The sequence below is a fragment of the Argiope bruennichi genome, chromosome 10, assembly GCF_947563725.1.
Source record: "Argiope bruennichi chromosome 10, qqArgBrue1.1, whole genome shotgun sequence".
Classification (NCBI taxonomy): Eukaryota; Metazoa; Arthropoda; class Arachnida; order Araneae; family Araneidae; genus Argiope; species Argiope bruennichi.
The window spans coordinates 14,492,856-14,518,859 of NC_079160.1; the positions used below are offsets into that span (position 1 = coordinate 14,492,856).

The following is a 26,004-nucleotide window of genomic DNA, read 5'->3' on the forward strand; positions in this document are numbered from 1 at the left end:
AAGTGTTGGCCATTATTGCTTATATTTTTTTTGGTCAATTTTTCATTTGCGTATGCTCTTTCACCCCTTCCTCCACCCCAAGCAAGTATTGAGAAATTATACAAATCTTTTGCTGAATTATGGAATCTGTAAAATATTTCAAGAACATTATTGCCGATATTTTCTTCCACTTTCTTATTATTATTCTGCATGTCTTCTTCTTTCATTATGCAAAAACATTCTAAATAATGATAGTATTGGCATTTGATTAATTTATATTTGTTATTTGATATACTATGCAAGTATATATAAATCATATGCTTCTTATTTTCTCCTAAAATATTTAAAAAAAATAAGAATTGTATTAATAAAAATAAGAATTTTTCTTATATGTAGTGATATACTGTTTAAGAAATTTGTGACTTTCACTTTTTGAGAATTTATTCTGTAGAAATTATACACAATAAATGACATAAGCAGATTTCCATAAATTTTTGTTAGGCTTGCCTTTCTTTCCATGAAATGCATTTTCTTTTCTTTTTTTTGCATTATTTTCTTTTGTCATTTTGATCTGAATTTTGAAATTTATGTATTGTTAGTTTTTAGTTCAGTTTTGTGGTCTATATATGGTTTTTACACCTTAAATTCACTTTTTTACACTTTCAAATTGATAATCAAGGGTATATTGTCAGGGGTGTTTGTGCTCCGGGGAAACCCCGGAATTCCGGGGATTTTGAACTTCGATACCCGGAAATTCCGGGGGTCGTCGTTCAAAAGGAATAATAATGAATTATTTATTTTGATCTGGGTAATTTTGTTTGCTTTGAAAGCAGAAAACGCAAGGTCAGTGTGTGTGGTGAAAACGTTTCCTTTCTTTCTCCAAAGGCAGTGATAATGCGTGAAAAGGGGGAAAAAACTTCTCTTTTGTTCTTTCCTTATTGCGAGTTATGACTCATTCCCCTGGTTCTCGGACATTCTCTTCTGGATTCTTTTCGGCAAGTGGGTTCAAAGGTCTTATCTCTCCTGGCGTGGCGCCAATAAGTAGAGAAGGGGGATTTTTCGCCGTATTAGCTATTTGTCATTGATCGCTTCGCAACTTTTTTTCCTCCGCTGTGTAAAATTTTCGTTTCATTTATTGACGCACGTGTAAATTTTTCGTTTCGTTTATTGAAATATTTTTTTATTTATGTACGCAAGAGAATTTCACTATGAAATTTCTCGATATAAATAGTGATATTATATAATTAGAAGCAGGTGTCCGGAATGCATTTCGGTGGAATTGGATTGAACGGAGAGATGGTAATGGGGATACCATCGGCACATGGTGCAAGAAAATAAATGTTGCTGGACAAGCATATTGTGTTTTTTGTAACTCACTGCTGAAGTATGGTAGGGAAGGATTCAAGGCTTTCACAAATCATTCTAAAACTGTGACGCACATAAAATATTCAAAGTGCATTAGACATTCATTGACTTTAAGTAATTATGCTAATTCAAAAAATACTGATGACTTACTGGAGACTGATGCTCGGCCATTGGATATAGTGACAAGAAAAGCACGCCAAGAGGTATTAATAACTTCGTTTATCGCCGAGAATTCTCTTTCTGTCAATGTAGCTCCCAATTTAATTGAACTCTGCAAACAGTTGAGGCGCGATCAGACGGCACTAAACTCGTTGGAAATGTCCAGGACTGCTGCATGTTATAAGATGAAATATGGGCTCGCAAAAACTATTAAGGAAAATATCATTAAAACTTTAAAGGAGACTCCATTTTCTCTAAATTTGGATGAAAGTACTGGCAATGCTCAAGAAAGTATACTGGCAATATTGGTGCAGTTTTATGACAACAATCAAAATGAAGTTGTAGTTCATCATTTTGCATCTCTAAAGATGGAATCTTGCAATTCAGAAGCTGTTTTTAAAGCAGTTGTTAATACTGTTGAAGATAATAATATTCCATGGGCAAACTTAATTAGTGTATTAATGGACTCATGTAACACCATGAATGGAAAAAAAAAAGGGTATTGAAACCAGACTACGATCAAACAAAGCACCCCACTTATTAGATATTGATGGTGACACATGTCACACAGCTAATAACTGTGTAAAAAAATTTGCTTCTTGTTTTGATAGATACTTAGAAGATTTGTTTGATGACATCTATTTTGATATGAAAAGCTGCAGTAAAAGAGAATTTTTTCAAAATCTGTGAATCCCTTGCCATTAAAAAACTTAAGCCCTTGAAGAGACCAGACCATAGGTGGGTGTACATTTTATGTGTTTTAGAAAGAATCAAAGATCTGTGGGATGCTCTTATTGCATTTTATTTTCACTACTTGGATAAAACTGATAAAGGGGATTATTTTTCTTATGTTGAAACTGTATACAATAAAAGAAATATTTCTGCAGCTCAAAAAAAAAAAAAAAAAAAAATTGTTGAAGGGGTGTATTCTTGCTTGCATTTCCAACAACTCACAAAGGATGCTTTAGCTCGGATAAAAAGAATACTAAATGGGTTATTTGTTATGCAAAACAAAACTTTATTGCATATGGCATTATATTCAGCAGTATTACCAGAGTTCAACACATATATTAAATTATTTGAAACAAAAAAACCAATGCTTCATTTAATACATTCCAGTATTTATAAATTGATGGCAAAATTTTTCTCTTTTTTTTATGAAGCCAGAAAATATAGAGTTCACATCTTATGATGATTTATTAAAGGTTGATGTCACAAATCCAGAATTCCATCTACCTAGCAAAGTAATATTTACTGGTGCAGAAGCTTCCACTCTCCTGAAGAAATTATCAAAAAATCATCCAATAGCAAAAGAATTCCAAATTTCTCTGATGAAAGCTTTTACTAATACAGCACAGCATATGAAACAGAAATTACCCCTTAAAAATTCATATCTAATTAGTTTTACAGCATTAGATCCAGAGCTAAGAGGTAAAACCAGTACAATATTAGCTTTTGAAAAATTATCACCTTTTATGTCCCATATTTTTAGTGATAATGAAAAGTCAAAAGTAGAAGCTGGAATAAGGTTATGCCAGAATGATATTGATATCACCAAAGAAATGCTCTACACATCTGATGAAAGTGGAAATCAAGTCAAGTGTACAATTGATAAATATTGGTCTAAAGTTTTTAATTTAAAAAATGATTATAAGTATCCTACATTGGCTAAATTGGTCAAAGCCTGCCTTAGCTGCTTCCATGGCCCATTAGTGGAAAGTGCATTCAACTTAATGGATACACTTGTCACTGACTATAGAACCTCTCTTAAGATTGATTCCCTAGATGCAGTGCAGACTATTAAATATGATTTAATGGCTTCTAAAGAAACCTCATGTGAAAAATATGGCTCAAAAAATCCAATGACTGATCCAATTCACAAAGATCTCTTACTCAATGTGAACAGAAGTTGGAAAACATATCAAGAGGACTTAAAAACATGTATTTCAGATGAGTCACCTATAAAAGTCTCTGAAAAACCTTCTACATTAGCAGAAAAGCAAACTGCTTCTACCTCTGCATGTGCAGTTCTCGAGGAAATTTCTTCAACTGTAAATGAGGAAAATAACAGTCAACCTTCCTGCAATTATGAAGTTCACCACAAAAGAAAGACAAGCCCACAAACATCAGAAAATAAAAAAAAGCAGCAGAAATTAGATAATTTTTTTTTTAAAGAATTAATTCAGGTAATTTAAAATATTTACATAAAATGTAGTAGTTTATATGTTTAAAAATTTATGGTTATTAATTTTGCAAAAAAAGTAATTCATTGAACTTTTATAATTAGGTCATTCAATACTTCATAATTGTAATTTTTCATTCCCCCCCCCTTCTCGAAACTCCAAAATGTCGGTAGTAAGACCGTAAAAGTTTCAGGGGATTTTTTGGGGTCCCACAAACACCCCTGTATTGTGTTTTTAAATTAAATAATATCTCCTCCTCCATGTTTCATCTAATCCCTATTTTTGTAAAATCATGCCTCCTGGCATATACTCAGTAGCATGAAGATTTTCGGTATCTATGAATAAGAAAATATATGAAACAGAATGAATTTTGTGAATTTTTATATCTTTTTAAAAAACTTTTAAAGCAATTTTCTTTGGGGCAATAGAGAGAAAATTAATGATAGATACTGAATTTCAATTTTTCTCTATATAATACAAATGAATTAAACATTTTGCTGTTGCTGTATAATTTTTTTTTTATTTTGATATATTATCATCTCCTTTTAAATCAAGGTGCATGTTATTATAATAATAGTTTCTTCCTACTGTTTTTCATTTTGTGTTCATAAAAGATTTTTTTTTGTTAGTGGAATTATTATTCAGTCTTGATTTAGGTGTTAGTAAATAATATAAATAGGGAAGATGCCACTTGGAGGAATTAAATTATTAAATTCTTTAGCACTTTGCAAGTGTACATGTGATTTTGTATTGCATTTTTCATGAGTAAATTTGTGATAATCAGTTCTGAGTAAAATCTGTCTAGATAACTACATATTTTTTAATATATTGTAATTAATGACTAGAATTTTGGAAATTTTTTCAAAAATGATACTTATTTAAAGCCTAATAATTAAAAATTATTTTTTGTTTTCCGAGTATTAATTTTTTTCTACATTGATTTTAGCTGGAAAGAATGGAACACTATTTTTCAAATAATATTAAAAAGATACTGTTTAATACATAAGAGAAAAATTTATGCAAAATCTTTTTAAAAATTTTAGAAGCTTCTAAAAAAAAATTTGAGAAAACTAGGAAATAGCAGAAAAATCAAGATAAATCATTAGCAGAAATGCTACCTACCCTGAAGAATGTTATGTTATTGTAGGTTATTTTTTTTTTTGAAATTTAAATTAAAATCCTCAAATTGTAGAACAAATATCAATATGAAGGTGATCGAAATATTGAACATCTTGTATAATTTTCGGTTTGAACTGTATTCCTTATCTCTGAATATAATTTTTCACATACTATAACATGATATTATTTTTCAAACTATGCATCAAGATGTTCTCAGAAATGTATCAATATTTTTAAGCAGGAGGATCAAAATCAGATAGAAAGTATCATATTTCAAGAAGTGGGTGTCCTATTTCAAGGTCATGAAGATTTAATAGAAGAATTCAAAACTTTTGTTCCCAATGCTGTACCAGAAACACAAGATGAAGTATGTTGCATTGTTAATCACATATTTTATTTATTGAACAAAATTCATTAACTTTCAAACCATTTGTAGAGTTTAATTTTTGCATTAATATTTTTTTTCTGTCATATGCAGTTTATAAGTTAGCGTTTTTAGCATAAATAGTTATTTTTTTAAAACTTTATTATTATTTAGCATAGTTATGGTGTCTTCTGTTTTTAACAATTGGGTGAAAGAAATTTTGCTATATTTATATATTTTTGTTTGTTATCTGTTACACTTCATTTTCCATTATCTTATCTTATAATTTTTGTAATATATTAAGCCATTGATAAATAAATTTGTTTTTGCTATTTTCTTATGTAATATAGTTAATAAATGTATATAAATAGATATCAGTGTAAATATATATAAAATTTTCCTCTTCGTAAAGAGCGTACATTGTAATTTGATGCTAAATTGAAGCTTTTCTTAAAAATTCTCTAGATAATTTTTCTTTTTCCTTGATTGTAAATTTTTGATATTAATTCTTAATGGCATATTAGTCAATGCTTAAAATAAGTCCACTACTTAAATAGTCACTGGACAAAAGTAGTCATTTACTTATACTGTACACTTAAACTTTCCATTCTTTTCATATACTTTACACTTAAATATTCCATATATATATATATATATACAGGATGTCTCAAAAACCTTGACCACTGCTTTTATTCCTTAAATATTGATCGTTGACATATGCTGTAAATTACAAAGTTGCTTAAAAAAAGGTGCAAATTGTTGTGAAATCGATTAGAATTTTTGGGGGATTAAACTTTAAAAAATGCAAAATTAAAATTTTTATACGGACTTTGTACAAAAAAAATTCCGAGTGAGTAAAATGTGCCCCGTCATCTAATAAGGTCATGTACAAAATTTCAGAATTTTATCATGAAATTTCTGAAAGATATGTTAATACAAAGTTGGAGAAAGATCAATCACAAATTAAAATCCAAATGTTTACAGCTTCAGTGCAGATGACGCGATGCAGGAATGCATCATAAGAAAATTAAATATGCTTCATATCTTTAGTTTTAAATACAAATTTTAAAATCTATGCTTCCTGAAAAATGCTTTAAAATTTTATATCATGAATTACAGAATGTAACTTAAAAATAGCTCAGTCAGTGAACTTGTTAAAAATTTATGTAATCTTTCCTTTAAGTTATTATTTCTACACATTTTTAATACTTTTGAACCAATAAATAGTAAAGTTATTATTTATTTATTCAATCATTATTTTCTTCGTTAATTTGTGTACGATCTCTAAAACACGAACATCCGACATGATTTTTTCTCTTTGCGAACTTTATTCCAGGCATCAAAAAGTGGTTTAAGTCAGCATTTATATAGTTTCATATCTTTGATACATTTTGTGATAAAATGCTGAAATTTCGTACATGGCCTTATGACCTTATAAGAGGATGCGACACATTTGACTCACTGGGAGTTTTTTTGTACGGGGTCCATATAAAAATTTAAATTTTGTAATTTTTAAAGTTTAATCCTCTGAAAACTTTAATTGATTTCATAGCAATTTGCACCTTTTTTTTACGTAACTTTGTAATTTTTAGTATATGTGTACGATCAATATTTCAGGAATAAAAGCTGCTGTTAAGGTTTTTGAGATGCCCTATATATATATATATATACACACACACACAAAGTGAAGTTCACTTTGAATTGTACATGTTTTTGCTTCCCATACTCCTTAGGATCCACACACTCTAAAAATGAAATATTTGCTCATCAAAATTTGAAGTTATCTTTTCTTTTTGAAATTTTAACTCATTTCCCATATATTCTTTTTTGTGCTTTCTACCTGTATGTGCTACTATAATACTAAAGCACCTTTGAAGATTTATACTTCTTGCCTAGTATATATTTCACCCCAAAATTTCATTTCATATATATATAATTAGCTTCCTTTGGCGATCAGTTTTCTCACCAAGATTATTGGGTTTCTAAGCTGTTAATTATTAATATGGGATACATTTCTTTAAAAACATTTCACCTTGTAATTTGAAAAACATATGAATTTAATTAAAACAGTTTACTGCAGAATACAAAGAGTATAATATTACAAAATAAAAGTGGGAGTTGAAATCCTACTATGGATTGAATGATTGGCAAAAGCATGTATTGGAATGTTTTAATGGAGAGTTTGAATTTTAAAACATTGTTTCAGATAGTATATAAAATTGAATAAAAAATATTACAGTTAAATGGAAAATTATATGGATATGAAATTTATATCACTAAAAAGATAATTCTTTTAGCTTTAATATAATAGAAAATGCATTTTATATATATATAATATATTTTTATATAAAATAAATATTTTGAAAGGTATGAGCTTCGTTTTCTGTAGTCAAGTCATAACAATTATGATTAGATTTAAATTAATATACAGACATCAAAACTGAAAAGTTTTGGAGCAACTTCATGTCAAATATAATTGCAAGAATTTTTTATTGCAACTTTACAAGTCATTTGTTAGCATTTCTGTTATACACCTAGGATTGCAGACTTTTAGAGAGCTTTTGGTGCGATTTTGATCTACTTGGTGAAAAATCTTACCATAATAAATTATTTGCCAACAGTTAAGATTATTTTTGCACGTACTTAAAACCTATTTCTTGATTTCTCTTATATTTTCTTTCCTCTGACTGAATGTTCTCTTTGCAGATATGGTGAACTATCTTTGAAATACTTCTAATAATATTTTGCAGCTTGATTAATTATATTTTAATTCAGTAAAGCTGTAAGAATGTTCAGTGAATGAAATTATCTGTAATACATATGATATTTTGTTATATTTGACTGTTGCCATTCAACTATCAGTAATAAGCTCGATTTCTCTGCCACATATGCTAGCGTTTTATATTTATATTGTTACAGAAATTTTAATCTGAAAATGAAAGTCTATCACCATGGCTGTTCGGTGAAACACTCCAGTAAGTTCTCTAACAAATAATGATACTTTATTCTGCTCAAAATCACAAACACACAGGCACTAAAATACAGACAATGCATACACAAGAATGATATTTATAGTAAAGAGCAGCACACTAGCAGCAAATTGATCATAAATAACCCTAAAAGTATTTGTGCTCAGAAAGTACTTGCAGAAGTGAGACTTTGAGTGTTTTCTCATGCTTCTGAAATCTTCTGCTACTTTCAACTGACTATTTGCTTTGAGTTGAACTTAATTGTTGACTTGCTGTTTGATTCAATATTGATTGAATGTAAGATTCATTTCAATTTTATCTCCTGGATTTTTATATTTTCTGTGACAGGAGAAAGGAGATTGTAGCAAGATTGTGATATATTGCATCTTAATGGAAGTATCGCTTCTGGAATCTTTTATCCTGCTCCCCTTCCCCAATTGAAGACAAAATATAATATTTTAAAAAGGAAACCAAGAATCATTTTCATAGCATATGCAGATATTAAATAGTACAAAAATTAAATGGTGCCAATATTATGCATGTGCAGAACATTAAACTCAGAATGAATTGTATATTTTCTTTCCACAATATTTCACTGTTTTTTAATGAAATTAAATGCTCAAATTTTCACAGTGTGCCTATAAAACTTATCTTAGAACAATATTATTTTTGTCATGCTTTACTTTATAAGTGATGGATAAATGTATATTGCATATGAATATTTAATACGTGTTAAACTTAACCATAAGTTTTTGCTAATGCAAATTCTGTATCTATAGTGAATTTTTTCCCCTTTATATGCAAAACAGATTATATTTGAAAGGGATAAATCTTTTTCTTTTTTCTGCACTGTAAATCCATGTTAAGGGATGTCTTATTGTTATTTTATACTTATAATCTAAAGTTTAATAAGCAGAAATGGAACTAAATGACTCCATTAAGTCTTTAAAAGAAGATACCTCTTTTGTGAAATTCAAAGTTATTTTTTCTTGTATAAAATATTTGTTCAACTGAATTTAATAAATAAAATTATTTAATACTCATTTTTTCATCAATCAAAATAGGAAGTTATGGATACTTCTGAAAAAGAACCCAAAAATTCTGATGATTCATGCTGCCAATCTGATACAGTTGAAGTATGTTGAAATAAAAACTCAATTATTATAATTTTTTTTGTGTATATGTGTGTGTTTGTATTTTTAATAAATGCAGTTGTTACTTTTTGTTCTGAACTTCAAATGAAATTTTTATCTGCTATTTAATATTGTTTTTCTCCATCCTGCTTTCCTGATCATACATTTATATTTAAAATACAATTGGTATTTTATAAATTTAACTTCATTTTATTAAAAAATAACTGTTGTTTTATCATTCATTTTAACTTGCATTTTAAATTAAGTTATTAACCAATAAAATAAAGTACTTATAATGAATGAAATTTGCCATGCCTGAAACATTTTTAATGATAAATATTGAGTCATAAGCCACTGATATATAAAAAAAATAATTATTGGCTGATTTGTTATTTGTGAAGATTTGATAAGCTTCTATGTTACATTTGATGAGAAATTTTAATTCCATGTTATCTCTTTGTAAATCAAATATAAATACAAAATAAAGTTAAATTTAATGTGTGCTGTTTATATGATTTAAGCTAATGTTGATGGATTTACTATTTGAAGGATGATAAAAAGTATTTAGTTATTAATAATGATAAGAGAAGGGGAAAGAAATCAAAGGAATTTGTTTAATATTAAATGAAATTATGTAATATCTTTTCTGGATTTTGTATGTTTAAACAATACATTTTTATATGTTTAACATAAAATTAGCAGCTCACTCCACGTGCATCTGTTTGCTCTATATGTATGGTAGAAAAATATATATTTCTAAGTTGTAGAATTTTTACTCTTAGCCCATAAGTGGTTTTAATCACAACCCAAATTAATTACTACTTTAAAGCAGGTGAATAAAAACATTTCTAAAATCTGCATTTGGCATATATCTCTCTCTATATAAATTTTGTGTTCTAATTCAATAATTAGGCTATATAATATAACATTGACTGTGGGAGAAACATGACACTTGCAGTTTCAAGTGGTATTTTTAAGGGATTAAATTTTAGTTTAAATGATTAACAGTATCAAGAGAAGGCAACTTAAAGACTCTTTGGCTCATATGCTTAATAATTTCTTTTTAAAAAAATACTAATTTGGTTTTATAACAAAAAAACAAAACAAAAACAATCTATGTTCTAATGCTAAAACCTCAATATTAATATACATCAAATCTCTTCAATGATGCAAATGGTATTTATTGTTAAAATGTTTTATGGTGAAAAATATTGATAGATGGTGCTTATTTGTGATTAAGATTATGCATGTTCCATAGGCTTATTTCTTGAATAAATATTTCAAACAATTTAAGAGAATATGGTCAATAACTTTTTCTTAGTTTCTAGATTGTAGATAAGTGTCATCATCTAATCCAAATTTATTTAGTAAGGCCAGAGTAATAACTATTACTTTTGTAGTTTTCCCATTCTCTTATTTTTAAACTGTAGAGTTATAGGTAAAATAAAAGCAATATCTTCTAAATACTTGCTTCTTGATACTTGCTATTTCAATAAGTTTGATTCATATTTGAAGTAAAATTTACTGATAGCATGTATAATATTTTCAACTGTAATTTTTTTCCTTTGCCATAAGGATTTAACTTAATCAATTGTGGGAGAAAATTTGTTGTTTCATTCAAATAATATTGAATATCTTGATAATCCAAATCAAAATAATTTTTTTGGTTTAATTTTGATCTAATTAAAACTTTTTCTGCTATTCTATAAATAACTCTTGACGATTTGAAAAATAAAATTTCCAAAGTTTGAGAGACAGAGAAACTATCTATCCCCATATATATATATATATAATGGATCATTGAAGATTTAGTTATGAAGATAGAATTTATAAAATGAATTTGATAAAAGAAAGATGGTTACAATAAAATCTTTAATTGTAGTAATTATGCATTTTAAAATCAATTGCTAAAACAGAATTAGGTAATTTCAAAATTGAGATAACCCAATAATAAATAATTTTCATGGACTAAGATGTGATGTGACCATTTGAAAATGTGAATGTGCACATAAAGAAACATATATTTTGAAAATATTTTGATTGTGTTGATTTGTTTTCAAATAGTATTCTATCTAGTGAACTCAAAAACCAGTAAAAAAAGACTTATAGTATGCTAATTGAGTGTATTAAAATTTTAAGATAATTAAATTATGAAATAAAATTAGTTCAAATATTTAAAAGAAATTGAACAATTTTGAAAGTTAGTTTTTTAAAAATATGTAAAGGTACTACATAATGTATTCAACTAAAACTCAATGCCATCAAAAACATAACTTATAAAAAAACCCCAAGTCTCGCAACTCAGTTCTTCTATCGTAAAAAATTGTGAGATCCATGTAATACTAAGTGAGTCAATTTATTCAGTCCTTACTTAAGGGTCCTTCTGTCTTAAGTTATTATGTAATTAGCTAACCTAACAACATCTTATAGTGACCATATCAATATTAAAAATCTTTTATGATTTAAATAAATTGATTGACTTGGCAATCACACTAAACAATCTAATTTAATATAATATGTTAATGTAATCTAATTTTATGTAAAACATTGTGTTTTCATACGATGGCCAAGTCAATCTATTTATTTAAACCATAACAACCAGATGTTGTTAGGTTAGCTAATTACGTAATAACTTAAGACAGAAGGACCCTTAAGTAGGGACTGAATAAATTGACCCACTTGGTATTACATGGATCTCACAACTTTTTATGATAAAAGAACTGAGTTGCGAGACTTGGTTTTTTTACAAGTTATGTTTTTGATGGCATAATCATTTCTTTTTGTAGATAGTCCTTTTCTTATCTTTGTATGTAGTCTTCCTCTTTTTTGTATGTAACTGCCTTTTCAACACTCATTATACATTCATATGTATGTATGTATGTATGTATGTATGTATATATATATATATATATATACACTTATTATATCATTATTATTATTTATACATATACTGGTACACGAGTCAGTCACTGCAAATGTAACTTTGTTATCTGGGGGCACGGCATCCTATATATTTATATGGGATTACAAAGTTATTTATGCAGTTGGTGTATCTAGAAAACTAGATCGAAATTGCAAAAGATTTTAGTTTTTTCTTGATTTATACACTAAACACTAATTGAATTCTAAATTTGAAGCTTCTATGTCTGCTAGAAGTGCCTTAGAGTTTTGATGATCAGTCAGTCAGTCCGTGACAAAATTCACAAAATTTAACTAGTTATAATTCTTAAACTACTGGTTCAAATTTAATGAAATTTGAAATACACTGTGTTTATATAATGCCTGCTTGGTTACTGAAAATTCAGGCTTCTAGTTTTATCCACAACGAAGTTATAGGGGGTCGAAAATGGCCTGAACTGCTTTGAGAAAAGGATGGTACGTCCGTGCCGCTTGTTTTTGCTGGACTTGACGGAGACACTGCCGTTCCCCAAGATAAAAATGAATAACAAAAACATAAGTTAAAATGCCCAGAGAAAATGACTTCAACATTGACAAATGCATGCCAGTGGTCGATGCAATTAAGCTATAAAATAGACTTGATATTTTAACAAAAAAATGAAAAGACTTTGTAATAAAATGTATTTAAACTAATTTTAAAAGCTGGATTAAAATTAGGGAAATAGCTACATAGAAATGAAATTTATATTCCTAATTTTTTAAATTTTAAGCTTGTGTAAAAATGTTTTGCATTGCTTTATTCAGAAATTATGGTATAAAAATATAAAATTTTCAACCTGCATTTTTCTTTTTTAGAGAGTTATAGAAACTTCTTAATAGTACACTAAATTCTTCATTGATTACAACATTGTATCGATTGAACATGTGTTGAATTTTATTTAAATCCATCAAGGAATGTGGAATTGTATAAAGTTCAAACATACATACAAACAAATAAATATCTTAAATTTTACATATATAGATTTGTTTAAAAAAATAAGTTATGATATCTGTGTTAATATTGCATTGTTACAGGATTTTAATATTTCTTTTTTTTTCTATTAATAGTTTAATAAGAACTTTAATGCTCACTTTTAAGAAAATTTATGCCCACTTTAATAAACATGTTTATTTATAGGTTTCAAAAATATCAGAAGTGAATGATCCATCTATGGCTGCTGTTTATAAATATGGCTCTTATGAGGAACACCTTTTCTTTGATAAAGCATGTTGAACTTATTTATTCATTTATTTATTGTATATGTGTATGTTTATAGTTTTCTTTAACAATTTCTTTATCAATTCTAGTTTTCTTTATCAATTCTTTTTCTTTTATTCATTACTAAAACAGGAATTAAATTTAATTAATGAAGCCTAGAATGTCAAATTAATTGTGATAATAATAAAGAAGACCTATAGTTCTTTTTCATTAAAATTAAATCTAAAAGTTTATTATTCAAACTTTTTAATTTATGTTATACTTATAAACTAAAGGATACCATATCTTTATAAAATGTAGTTCTAACAATAATGTAAATCCATATGTTATAGCATAACACAGTGTATATATTTAAAGCAGGCATTCTTAGACTGTACTTTGAGATAAATCACAATAACAATTTTAGTCTTGTTAAAAATGCTCAAACGGTCTTTACACACACAAACATATATATACCTACATAACACCAATAAAAATATTTTGATAAAAATATTAGAAAACAGCTACCTGAATTAAAAATTACAAAAAAAAAAAAAAAAAATTACAAAAACAGCTACCTGAAATCGAAGCCCAATTATCAGTCATGGTGGAATTTTTTTCAATCAGAAGAGGGGTTATAAAAAATCTTCCTTGCAAAAAGGTTTGGATTGGAATAGGTTTAAGTTATATTTGACTCATTTAATATTTAAGTTTTAGTTTTTGCTGTAATATATATACAGTGTTATGCTATATCATATGGATTTACATTATTGTTAGAACTAGATTTTATAAAGATATATTATCCTTTAGTTTAAAAGTATAACATAAATAATATGCTCTTATATGTTTATTTTCGGATACAGATACGAGAAGCTTTTTGGCATCGAGAAGTTTATGACAATTTTATGCGGGTCTTAATGCTTTTTAATGAAAATGTGATTACAAGATCAGAACTTCTGAAGTTGGCTACATCATTTTTAGGGTAAGAAGAATATTTTTTTTTCTTGTATAAAAAATATTTTTATCCTCTAAATTATTTAATCCTAGTTGCTTAACATGATTGCAAACAATAATATCTTCCTTCATAAATATTGTTATTGTTTGATTGTAGAAATTATCATTAGCACTTGAATAAATATATGACTTCTATGTTTGGTTTTTCATCTAATTATTTTTGAAAATGCATTTGAATATTATATTCTTTTAACGCCATAATAAAATCCATTGCTTTATAGGATGCACAGTTTTTATTTTTAAATTCTGAATTTAAAAGTAATACATATATATTTTTGCTTAGAATATATCTAATAAATGATGTTGTAGCTAATTTTTTTATTTATTTGTTTTATTTTTATTTATTTTTATACATTTCATTTTCAATGCATATCATCTCTTATAATAATAAATACAAACATGTGAGGGTCAGATGGTTCTTTACAAAGCAGATAGCTGGATTAAAGATTATGAAATTGTATGGCTTAAACTTTGAGAATGGGACCACCTGAGCAGACTTTAAAAAATTTTAATTAAGTAAAAATGTAGCAAATTTTTAATGCTCTTCGATGATGACTGTGGGAAATATTATCACACAAAATTAATCGAACATTTAAAATATTAAATTTTTAATCACTGTGCAACTATTTCCTTAATTTTAACAATTTTTTTTTAAGTATTTTCAAATATAATTTACAAGAATAAGTTTTTGTAATGTTTTAAAATATGTAATTGCAATTTTTTTCCCATCATTGAAAATTAAGGTATGAAGATGTTTATTTAATTTTTGTAAATTGCGCAGGTTTTATCATCATTTAAGTTTTTATTAACATTTATTAACTTTTTTTTTTTTTTTTGAAGAAGCTACATTTTCAATTTAACATTAGCAATTTAATTTTAACCCTTATCGGGGCAAGATTGCTTTTTTAAAGAAAAAAAAAAATGTATATAGGTATGTATATATAAAAATGTGTAAGAACAAACATTTAGGCATGTGAATTTTTATTTTTATATATTTAAGTTAAAAATTATTTTATAGTGGTAGTATATTTTTATAAAGTTATATGTACGGTATACTATACAAAATGAACATAAGGGGTTAAGCAAATTTGAGATTTTAAATATGATTAAATTGAAATGTTACACAAACTACAGACCATCAATGTGCAAGTACTTACTCATATAGAAGTCATGTTTATTTAGGCATTAGACAGAGAAAGAAGATAAAAAAGAAATGATAGAAATTGTCATGAATTAGTATACATTTTTTTAAAATCTAAAACATGAAAATATAACTTTTTTTTTTTTTTTCCAAAATAAGATTACTGCATTTTTCATATTTTATTTCTATTACTTTTAATGTTTTCATTAATTTGCTTTTATTGAATAAAATAGTTTCCAATTAAAATCTCTTTACTGAAATTTGAAGTAATTTTCCAAAAGAATTTTTTAAAAAGTATTCTGAAACAGCATTATGTTTTCAAATGCAATCAATAATCAAATGTGGTTGATTAAATTGTTAATTAATTTTAGCCTTAAACTGGAATAAAAATCTTGAATATAAATTGAAATAAACACCAATAGTATTGTTGAAAAAATAGGTTGCTAAAGATGGCTAGTATTAGAAATAAATTAAAATTCAGTTTGTATTAATTTTTGAAATATATCTGCAAGAACTTAAATTAAAATTGTTGGTATTCATAAAATGTATGAAATTTTTCCATGACAATACAATGATGGAATCTTTTGGCTCTTAAAAAATTCATCTATGAGATAATCATTCATCTAATAATTAGAAAAAAAAAATGTAATTTATATCTCTTTACTGTGCTGCATTATTGAACTTTCTCATTATTTCATAACTTTTAAAAAAGCTCAAAGTATAACTTTAATCAGTGGAAAATTGAATTGATAGTTTGTAGAAAGCTGTAAATAACTACAAGTATTGGTGAATAATATAATACATATTTTGGCACATTTTGGGCTATACAATTACTTGGTTTCATGAGAATGCACAAGTATTAAATTTGAGTTTTATTACTATATAATAAATATATATGCTAATAATAGAGATGAACGTGTGTGCATAATGGCACTCTACAGATTAGGCTATTAAACATAGATCTACTAAATTTGGGCCCATATACTTTAAAAAGAAAAAAAAGCTCATTTTGGAAGGATCTTTTTTAAAAAAAATTTTAAACAGTTAAAAATTTGACGAAACACTGGCATTTTTTCACAATAATTCGAGTAAGTATTATAGCATAAAGCCTATTTTTACACCATTTTATAGTGTAAAAGAAATTGCATTTTTAATAATACCAATTGTTCTACAATTTTTTTTTTTAAATTTTAGCAGTTTCTAAAGATTTTTTTGAATAATTTTTAACAGTAGATTTCATTGCTAAAAATCAAATCGTTTTCATTGTTTCATCAAATATTTCATCTCCTATTTTTCTTCCATTGTTTAAAGTTAAAAGAAATTATTCAAAATTTGCATATTTACTTAAAGGAATAAAACAATGAACTTAAGGTACTATGCAAGCTAGAAGATAGGTTATCCAGCAGCTATATTTTTAAAAGCATTATGTTCCCAAAGAATTTGATTTTATTTGGGTAGTTTATATACACAATGAACATAGTAAGTGTAATGCTATACAAATTACATGTGTTTGATATTGTTAATTTTGGAGAAATCATGAGCATTAAATTATGTATAATGGAGTTAATTGAAAGTAATCACAATGTCAGACAAACCAGATAGTTACTGAAAGCAGCTATTATTCGTATATATAGGGTTATTGGCATAGTCATTTTATGCCTTATGATTTCAAAATGGCATTTCATATAATTTATTTGTACTTATAGTAAAATGTCTATGTTGTACTCGTTGAGACAAGTTACAGCATCCTTAGCAGCACAACAAGGAAGTTACAAAAAAATAATTAAAAAAATAAAGAAGATTGGTCAAAATGCCCAGTTAGAAAAATATTTGCTATACCATACCATAATAAAAGCAGAAGAATGTTTCATGAAATTATTTGAAAAAATGGTTGAGATGTTTGCAATTATAATTGTAAACTGTAATTTGAAAAAAAGATTTGTTCTAAAATTGAAAAATGTTAGATCTCACTACCCCTCACCAATGCACTTTATAGATTTTTTAAAACATTTGTTTACTTGTCAAAATTTGTTTACTTGTCACTTCACCATTTCTTAATTCTAAAAAATTGTATGAGTATTGTGAATAAAGCATTTTTCACTTTTTGAAGAACCCTTTCACAGGAAGTTCAGATTTTAATGCCAAATATTTCTGCCAATTTTACAGACATTACCATGCAACTTTTTCCTGTGTTTTTATTATGGTATAGTGAGCATTTTTCTAATTGGAATTTTCAGCAATCTCCTTTATTTTTTGAGTTATTTTTTTTATAACTTCCTTGTTTCACTGTTGCCCCTGTAACTTGTCTCAATAAATTCAGTATAGTTGCTTAACTAAAGGCACATGATATTTTTCTGTTTATATGAGACTTGTTTCAAATTTAAAAGTTTTAAAAGGACTATACCAATCACCCTGAAAGTTTAAAAATAAGAATTTGCAACCTAAATAGGCATGTGAGTAACAATTTCAATGTATGGGCTTTAGCATCTGGTATGCCATTTAGGGTAAAAATAATATAATTCTAAAAATTTTTAAGAAAAATTAACTATCTGATCTAAATTTTTTTTAACTATCTAAGATGTAAAAATAAAAGTTCCATTTACAAAATATATTTCTTCTTGAATTTATTTTATTTTTTAATTCCCTGTATGTAAATATTTTGTAGTTCAAAGTATGCATCTGTTGTGTTAAAGAAGTATATATATTTCTTTATTGTAACTTATTATAGAAAATTCCCAGAGCTTCTCAGACAGTTTAAAGATCTATTAGGATTCAACGAATCAGGTGATAATATAGAAGCAATACCAATGAAAATAATAACTCTAGAAAATCAAAGAAACAATACAGAAAATGGAGCTGATATTGGTAAGGAGAGTTAGTTTATTTTACATTTCTTTTCCTCTGTTAATTATTTACAAAATCATTTAATAAATTGATACAAAAATTTTTATATGAAAGATTCTACATTAATTTTTATTATTAATTTCTTATTATTTGATGATTTTGAGGCAAAATAATTAATAAGTCTATATGATATATTAGCCCCATAGATGAAATTTTTATTATAAAAAAGACTTAATGTCAGAACTGCTTTATTTTCTTGATATGTGTAGAAATTATCAATTGTCCCAGTGTTGTTAATATTTATCTACTTTTAAGATATGTTATAGAAGATATTAGTTCATTTCATTATAACACATCCCACATTATTTAGTTAATGATACAGATTTACAAATGTGTGCTAATAGCATAAATTAGAGATGGAATCATTCTGAAATTGTGTCTTTGAAACACTAATTTATTTAGACATCACAATGATTGTTGCCACTTCCCTCTAAAGAGGTTGTAGTTGCTCCTCCCTCTATAATTTTATAAAACATGATCTTAGAAGAAGGTAGAGTACTGTTCTTGTGGAGTTTTATTTATTTATTCAGTATTTTAGAGATATTCCTAATAATAATGAGGTCTTACCCAATGGTATATACTCCAAGAAAAAACAGTTTAGCAAATCAAACAGACTTGAATTTTATCACATGCAAATATAAAAACAATGTCTGTTGGATCATATTTCATGTTTTGACCTACTCTTTCTTGTTAATGGCCATCATTCTCCCTCTGTAACTAGAAAGGTTTATCACTTTGATCATTGTAATTGTTTTATGCTATTCTGTTAGAATTACAGCAATATGAGAGTGTTGAGAGTGTTACTCCACAAAAAATACAATTCACTTAAAATTTCAGTGGGAGAATGTACTTAAGATGAAACAATTATCTGTTTATTATGACTAAGAAGATGTTGGCACATATTTTCCTTTATTATTGCATTGAAAAATAGCTCTAGGTTCCCTATTTCAGATTTTCCAATACTTTTTATGATATTTTTTATCATTTTTTAAAAAAATCCATTGTTTAAATTAGGATATTTTTTTTCATAATCTGCCATTTTCAAAGTTTTTCTTTTAAACAAGTTTAAACATGATTCTTCACAGATTAATAGTATGCTTAATGTTTAAATTGAAAGACTATTCCTTTGCCTTAAAATAAATGTAATAATATGCAGGTATATCATTAAAAAAATGTTCACATTTTTCATGTGATTCAGCAAACAATAAATTTCAAAATTATTGAATCCGATGAAATAAAATACAGTTTTTGAAGAAAGAATGAAAATAGTAGTAGACAAAGAAAATAGATTTTTATGGATAAATCATGAGTTACTTCAGTTTAATTTCTGTGCAAATAACTTAAGTAAATATATATTATTGCCATATGTGTCTGTTTGTTATTTGTTAAGGATGGTAAGTTGGCAATTTTTATCAAGTTAAGAAAAATTTATTAATATACATATATGGTAATGACACATTTGAAGTAAGTATTTTCTATGTGAAATCTTTGGGAAAGATGCAAATTCTCTTATATCTATAATTTGATATTTAAATACACATATATTGAAAAGAGTAATTGATGTGATAGAAAATTGCATTTAAAAAAAGTAACATAAAAGTTATTATTTTTGGGTGAAATTTAATCATTTTATTTTGAAGTACTTTGCCAAAAATAATTGAGTTTTTATTTGATTGCTTTTGATACTAGTTGATAGATAATGACTTTTGACTTTCAGAGATAAATTTCAATTCCGTTGTTATCACTTAATTGTAAACTTTACTTAATTGTGGGTGTTTTTTTAAAAAAAATTATCAAATGGATATATAAAATAGGGAGTTAGCTTCATGCGGAAATGAGCTACACAAGAAAATTCAGATTTGTACAAGGAAATTTTGAATTTGCTTTGTATGTAACATTTTCTTTCAAAGTGAATGGCAATACTTATACTTGCCATATTTTCCATGATAAGACTGATTTTATTCTTCCTTTTCAGATTTTTCTGCTGGTGGAAGAAATGGAGCCAGTTACAGAGCATTACCACCAGAATTTGAACAACCAAAGTGTTCTGGCAGGACTGCATTATGTAATGAAGTAAGATTTTTTTTTTTTTTTTATGTAGGAACTGATTTTTTTTATTTCAAGAAAAGCTAAGAATATTTTTTCTTTTATTAATTCTTAGTTAATTTCTTTAATTGAAAATCTGCTATCTAATTCAATAGAGTTTAAACAAATTTTAAGTACTAACTATATAGTAAATGATGCCCAAGTGTAAACCTTATATTCAAGAAAATGAAAATATGTTTCATATTAACATTTGATCAAATGCCATTTTACCCATAAATAAATACATATTCTTAAAAATATATAAAATAATTTTAAGGCAAAAGTATACTTTTAATTAAAAATATCATAATACACAAAATCTTATCATGCTCAACTTTATTTTTAATTAAAATGAAATTATCAGTTGTGCTAAATAATTTTAATAATCACAGAATGTACAAACAGTTTTTTAATACAAAATTTAATCAATCCTTGGAATAGTAAGTAAATAAATAAATGACTTAAAAGTTGCATAAAATTTTTATCTATTGATGATATGAAGAATAAAGTAATATTTTCTATGTTTGGTAATATAGTTATTAATTAGTAAAAATGTTTAATAAATATTTCTATAATTTTGAAGCACATACATAACCATTATCAGTTGTCAGATAAGTAGAATTGTAAAATTGCTGCATTTAGTTATAAGGAAATTATATTTCAGGTGTTAAATGATACATGGGTTTCCTTTCCATCCTGGTCTGAAGATTCAACTTTTGTTACTTCTTGCAAAACACAGTTTGAAGAAATGATGTATCGTTGTGAAGATGAAAGATTTGAAGTACTTAGTTTTTTTTTTTTTTTTTTTTTTTTTTTTTTTTTAAGTTGTGGGTTAGATCTCATCATTTTTTTAAAGCATGAACTTTTGGGAAATGAGAACTAAATTAAACAAACTTTTCAAAACGAAATATCTTTTTTTTTCATCTATGTATCTTTAATTTTTTTTATAGCTTGATATGGCAATTTCGGCTAATGCACACACATTACAAGCAGTAGAAAATCTTTCAAGGAGAGTTAGTAAGATGACTTCAGAAGAAAAGAGTGGGCTTTCAGTGGATCAAAATTTTGGAGGAACTTCTGGAGTTCTCCATGAAAAGTCTCTTCATCGGTAATTTTAATTCCTTATATTTTAATGTTTGCTAAATAAAAAATAGATTATTTTGCTATGTTTGTATTTCAGAGTTCAAAAATCAGTTAATTTTTAAATGTGTTCTTGTTAATTATTTTAAAATTTAATATTGGAGCTGATATTTTTTAAAATTTATTAAATTGATTTAATTAGTTTTAAAACCATTGTAAGTTTTCCAGTATACTTAATTTTGTATTTGTCTAAAATTTATGTATGAATTTTTCAGTATAATAACAATTTTAAATCATTTTTGCTTTTGTACTTTCTTCTATTGTTTTAAATGTTAAGAAATCTTATAAAAGTCAACTTGTTTTAAATCAAATTAAGAGGAATTGATGGATTGTGAATTTTCTCATACACTGCTGAAAAGGTTTTACACATTCACAAACAAAACTTTAAAAATGATTGTTTTCACTACGATTCAAAGTGATATGAATGTTGCATTAATTTTGCTTCAAATGGTTCATATTCAATGAATCAGTTTATATTCTTCAATTATCTCACAATATATGATGAAATTAATCCTTAATTGAGATAACATTTCAGTCTTGCCAATATTATTAAGACTGACCACTGAAGATCTTATTCTCATATAGGGACTTGAAGGTAGCCTGAGAACTATCCATAACATTTATGAATTCTTAAATGGAATGCATATGCTATTTGGCCATGTTACACAGTGTACAAAATACAAAACTCCAAGTATTTTTCAATTCCTTTCAATTTAAAAATAAATTGCCTGTCTACTTTTAAAACTCATTAAAATATTGTTTGTGATTGTAATAAAACAATATCAAACATCAAATTAATTTTACTATATTCTTTTAGTCTCAATGTCTTCTCAAATCTCTTTCTAGATATGAAGCTTTAAAATTATTCCAGTTAAATGGATTATTCAATATGCTTTCGTAGAACCAATTATTATTCAAATTAATGTGCTGGTTTCAGGAATATGCATACAAAATAATTTAAGTAAATTTAAGTAATATTTTATCTAACATGTAACTGATTTTCTAGCTTTTTTTTATTTCATGAATAAGGTATTTTATTTTCATTGGAAATGTGATGAAAAATATATGAAAATTTGCTATCTAATTATATTGTCTAGTTTTGAATGTTTATAAATACTTTTTGATTTATTATTTTCAGGAATGCAGTATGTAAAAAAGTTAAAAATTATATTTTACAAAAAAAGTATTGTTTCCTACTTGTCTTGAATTATTTTTTATTTCAATCAATTAGTGAATTAATTTTACAATAATCAATTTATATTAAATTTTGAAAATGTGTTTTAACATTAACATTTTATTAAAATATGTTTTCTAATGTACATATATAATTGGTAAATTTTTAGAATTTACTTGCTTCAACAGCAATGCAATTCATTGTTGCATTAATTTTTGTAGGTTATATGGTGACAAGACAGATGAACTGATAGAAGGTTTAAAAAGAAATCCTTTGGTTGCAATTCCTATAGTTCTGAAGAGGTAAGAATTTTTCTTCTATTTTTAAAGTTTCTAAATTTATTTTTCAATGATAATCAACTATACTAATTTCATTTCTTTCTTTCTTTTTTTTTTTCTTTCTCTTTCTCTCTCTCTCTCTCTCCCCCCCCCCCTTTTTTCTTTCCCTTTTTTTTTTTTTTTTTCTTTCTTTCTTTCTTGATTTTTTTTTTGTAATGTTTTCAAAATTAGACTTTTTTAATTGGTGGAAAATGTCATTTCTCTGCTTATTTTTTAAAAAATATTTTTGGAAAAATTAAACTTTAATAATGATTTAATCCTGAAGTAAATTTATCATTTAAAGATAGTAATTCATCTGAATTTTTAAATTGTTTTTCAAATATCGCTATTTAAAAAAATTGTTTTAAAGTCTGCTTTTTTGTTTTGTTTTAACTTGTTGAAAAGGGCAAATATATTGTCTATAGCTATAGTTAAATACATAAATTTGCATGCATATTCCTATTTATTCATATTTATTGCAAGCAATTTAAGTAAATAAATTCAACTCCTCTAAATAATTACTAATATTGATTGGTTTAGTTGGTGTTTTGAACTCAGTTTAAAGTGTACCAACTCAAAAATGATTATTAACTTCATTCTTTAATTTACATAATAATTAAAAAATGACGTCTTTGTTTTCTAACATACAAATTTTTGTGGTCCTTGAAAACTTCTTAAATTTTATTTTTTTGCCTTTGAAACTTGTAACACTGGATATTGGCACTGCTTGACTTTTTGTTGAGTCCTTGAAATATATGTGAAATAAACATCATTTATTTTTTGAAAGCAAAGATATTAGGATTTGTTTTTGTTTGGAAAATTCTATTAATGGGAAAAAGAAGTTGATTTCGAAACTTATTCAATCCCCCCCCCTTTTTTCTGTGTACTTTGGAGGAAGTGCAAGCAGAATCCCTTCCTCAATTACCAGGAAATCTTCAAGGACCTAACAGCCCTTATGTTTGTTATTGCATCTTCACAATTATTAGATGCAGAACTGAAATTGTCTTTGAATTGTATCAAGTGTTATTATTCATATAAGTCTTATAAGGAGATTTCAAACTTGCTCTGAGAATGCTTCTGGACAGCAAGATAGTTGAAAAATTCTGCCTGTAATTTTCTGTTATTTCCGTGCATTTAGCATTGCTATGTACAATAAGGTATTTTATATGAATATTTGATTGATCTTAATGTATATAATCTTAGCATTCATTTTGCAAATAAAGTAAATGGATTGATACATTCGGTTTTAGAATTTGGAGGAAGCTGAAATCAAATATGAGTCTTCAGCTTTCATTGTCCATTTTATAGCTGAAGATATTTTATGAGAATTTTGAAATTCTATGGAAAAGTTAGATTTGAAAAAGATTTCATCTATCTAGAATTTGTGATTAATAATCCATCAATAAATTGGTGTTTTTTTAAAACATATTAAATAATGAATGCAGAAGAATTTTTGACATTTATAATAAATATATGTAGTTATTACCTGGATGTTGGCAACAAACAAAATAACAAAGGTGGCAAAATAGTATTCTGCGTGGGATATTGAAAATCTTTTTATCTAGTGTGTTAATTATTATTTATTTAACAAATTCACCTGTAAGAGAGAAATTTTTAGTGAGTGAGAAAAGTCTGAAATAGTCAATAGTTGTTTGTTGAGTCAAATATATAGAAAATACTACAATTGCTGCAGAGCATTTGAAATGTTTAAAAATAGCAAATTTCTCACATTACAATCCAAATCATTCATTGCATAATCTTAACAAGTACTGACAACAAGTCTGACTCTGTTTGTTGAATTGAGATTTATCTGGGTGTGACCAAAATTATTGAACCATTTTTAATATTCTACCAAAGAGATTTTCCATTTTTGATACAAAATATGGTAAAAAAAATGGTCATTTCGGTGTCATGAAACATTATGTTGTTAAAGGCTTAACAACTGTAGGTAAAATTTCCAAATTTGATTTATTAAACAAAAGTTCATATGCCAATATCAACAAAGTTGCTGTTGGAATTTTTGGATGCAGAATGTTACAAAGTCATACTAATTAGTAAAATTTTTTTTGAAAAATAACAAAAAAGATATTAAGTATGCATCATTGTATATACTTTCATTTGTAAAGACTTGAATAAGTCACAGCTACAAGCTTTCAAAGACTATGAGTTTTGTAAATTGAAATAACTGTATGAAAAGGCAATGTAACTCTTTTTTCTTTTTTTAGAATTTAACAACTTTCTAATGATGTGGTTTGAAATAAATTTATTTGAAAATTTAAACTATCCTAGAATCATGTGGATAGTTTTTTTTTTATCAAAATATTTTGAAAATCAACAGTTTTATCAAAGATTGAAATAGATAATTAAAATTCTGGTAATATTAATTCAGATTTAGTCTTCATTTGAAAGGAAATTGTCCTAAATGAAGATATATAGCACAAAATCCCGAGGAAAGGAGCATTTTTATAAAATATTTAGTTTTAGATTAATTGAAAAAATAGAGAATTTCCAAATCTTGAAAGAATTTAGATATATAAAGAGAAAAAATATGCTTACTTTAAATATGCTGAAAACATGGGCAAGCAAAGATAGTAATTTTAAGATAATGAAAAGAATAAGAAAAGGGGGAAAATACATTGAATAAAATAATTTAAAAAAAATGTGAAAATTGGAAAGATAATTCTTACACTGTAGAAGTTTGCAAACAAACTAGTTGAGAGGACAGAAAATAATAGAAATTTTCAATGCTTCATATCATTTTAGAAATTAGTCAAAATATATATCAACTCAAAATATAAATTTAATATTTTGAGTAGCACCCTG

The 26,004-nt window shown here is 26.2% G+C and overlaps 1 protein-coding gene across 2 annotated transcripts in view; it reads left to right on the forward strand.

Moving 5' to 3' along the window:
- The window catches only part of LOC129988398 (paired amphipathic helix protein Sin3b-like), a 69,753-nt gene that overhangs the window by 17,545 nt on the left and 26,204 nt on the right, over positions 1 to 26,004 (forward strand). Inside the window, exons 6-14 of one of the 2 annotated variants that reach the window (XM_056096622.1) lie at positions 5,044 to 5,172; positions 9,203 to 9,274; positions 13,347 to 13,433; positions 14,270 to 14,388; positions 18,290 to 18,426; positions 20,441 to 20,538; positions 21,215 to 21,331; positions 21,501 to 21,658; positions 23,086 to 23,166. In XM_056096622.1, coding sequence (XP_055952597.1) covers positions 5,044 to 5,172; positions 9,203 to 9,274; positions 13,347 to 13,433; positions 14,270 to 14,388; positions 18,290 to 18,426; positions 20,441 to 20,538; positions 21,215 to 21,331; positions 21,501 to 21,658; positions 23,086 to 23,166 — 998 coding nt within the window. The remainder of the gene's footprint in view (positions 1 to 5,043; positions 5,173 to 9,202; positions 9,275 to 13,346; positions 13,434 to 14,269; positions 14,389 to 18,289; positions 18,427 to 20,440; positions 20,539 to 21,214; positions 21,332 to 21,500; positions 21,659 to 23,085; positions 23,167 to 26,004) is intronic. The other variant, XM_056096623.1, reaches the window with a different exon arrangement.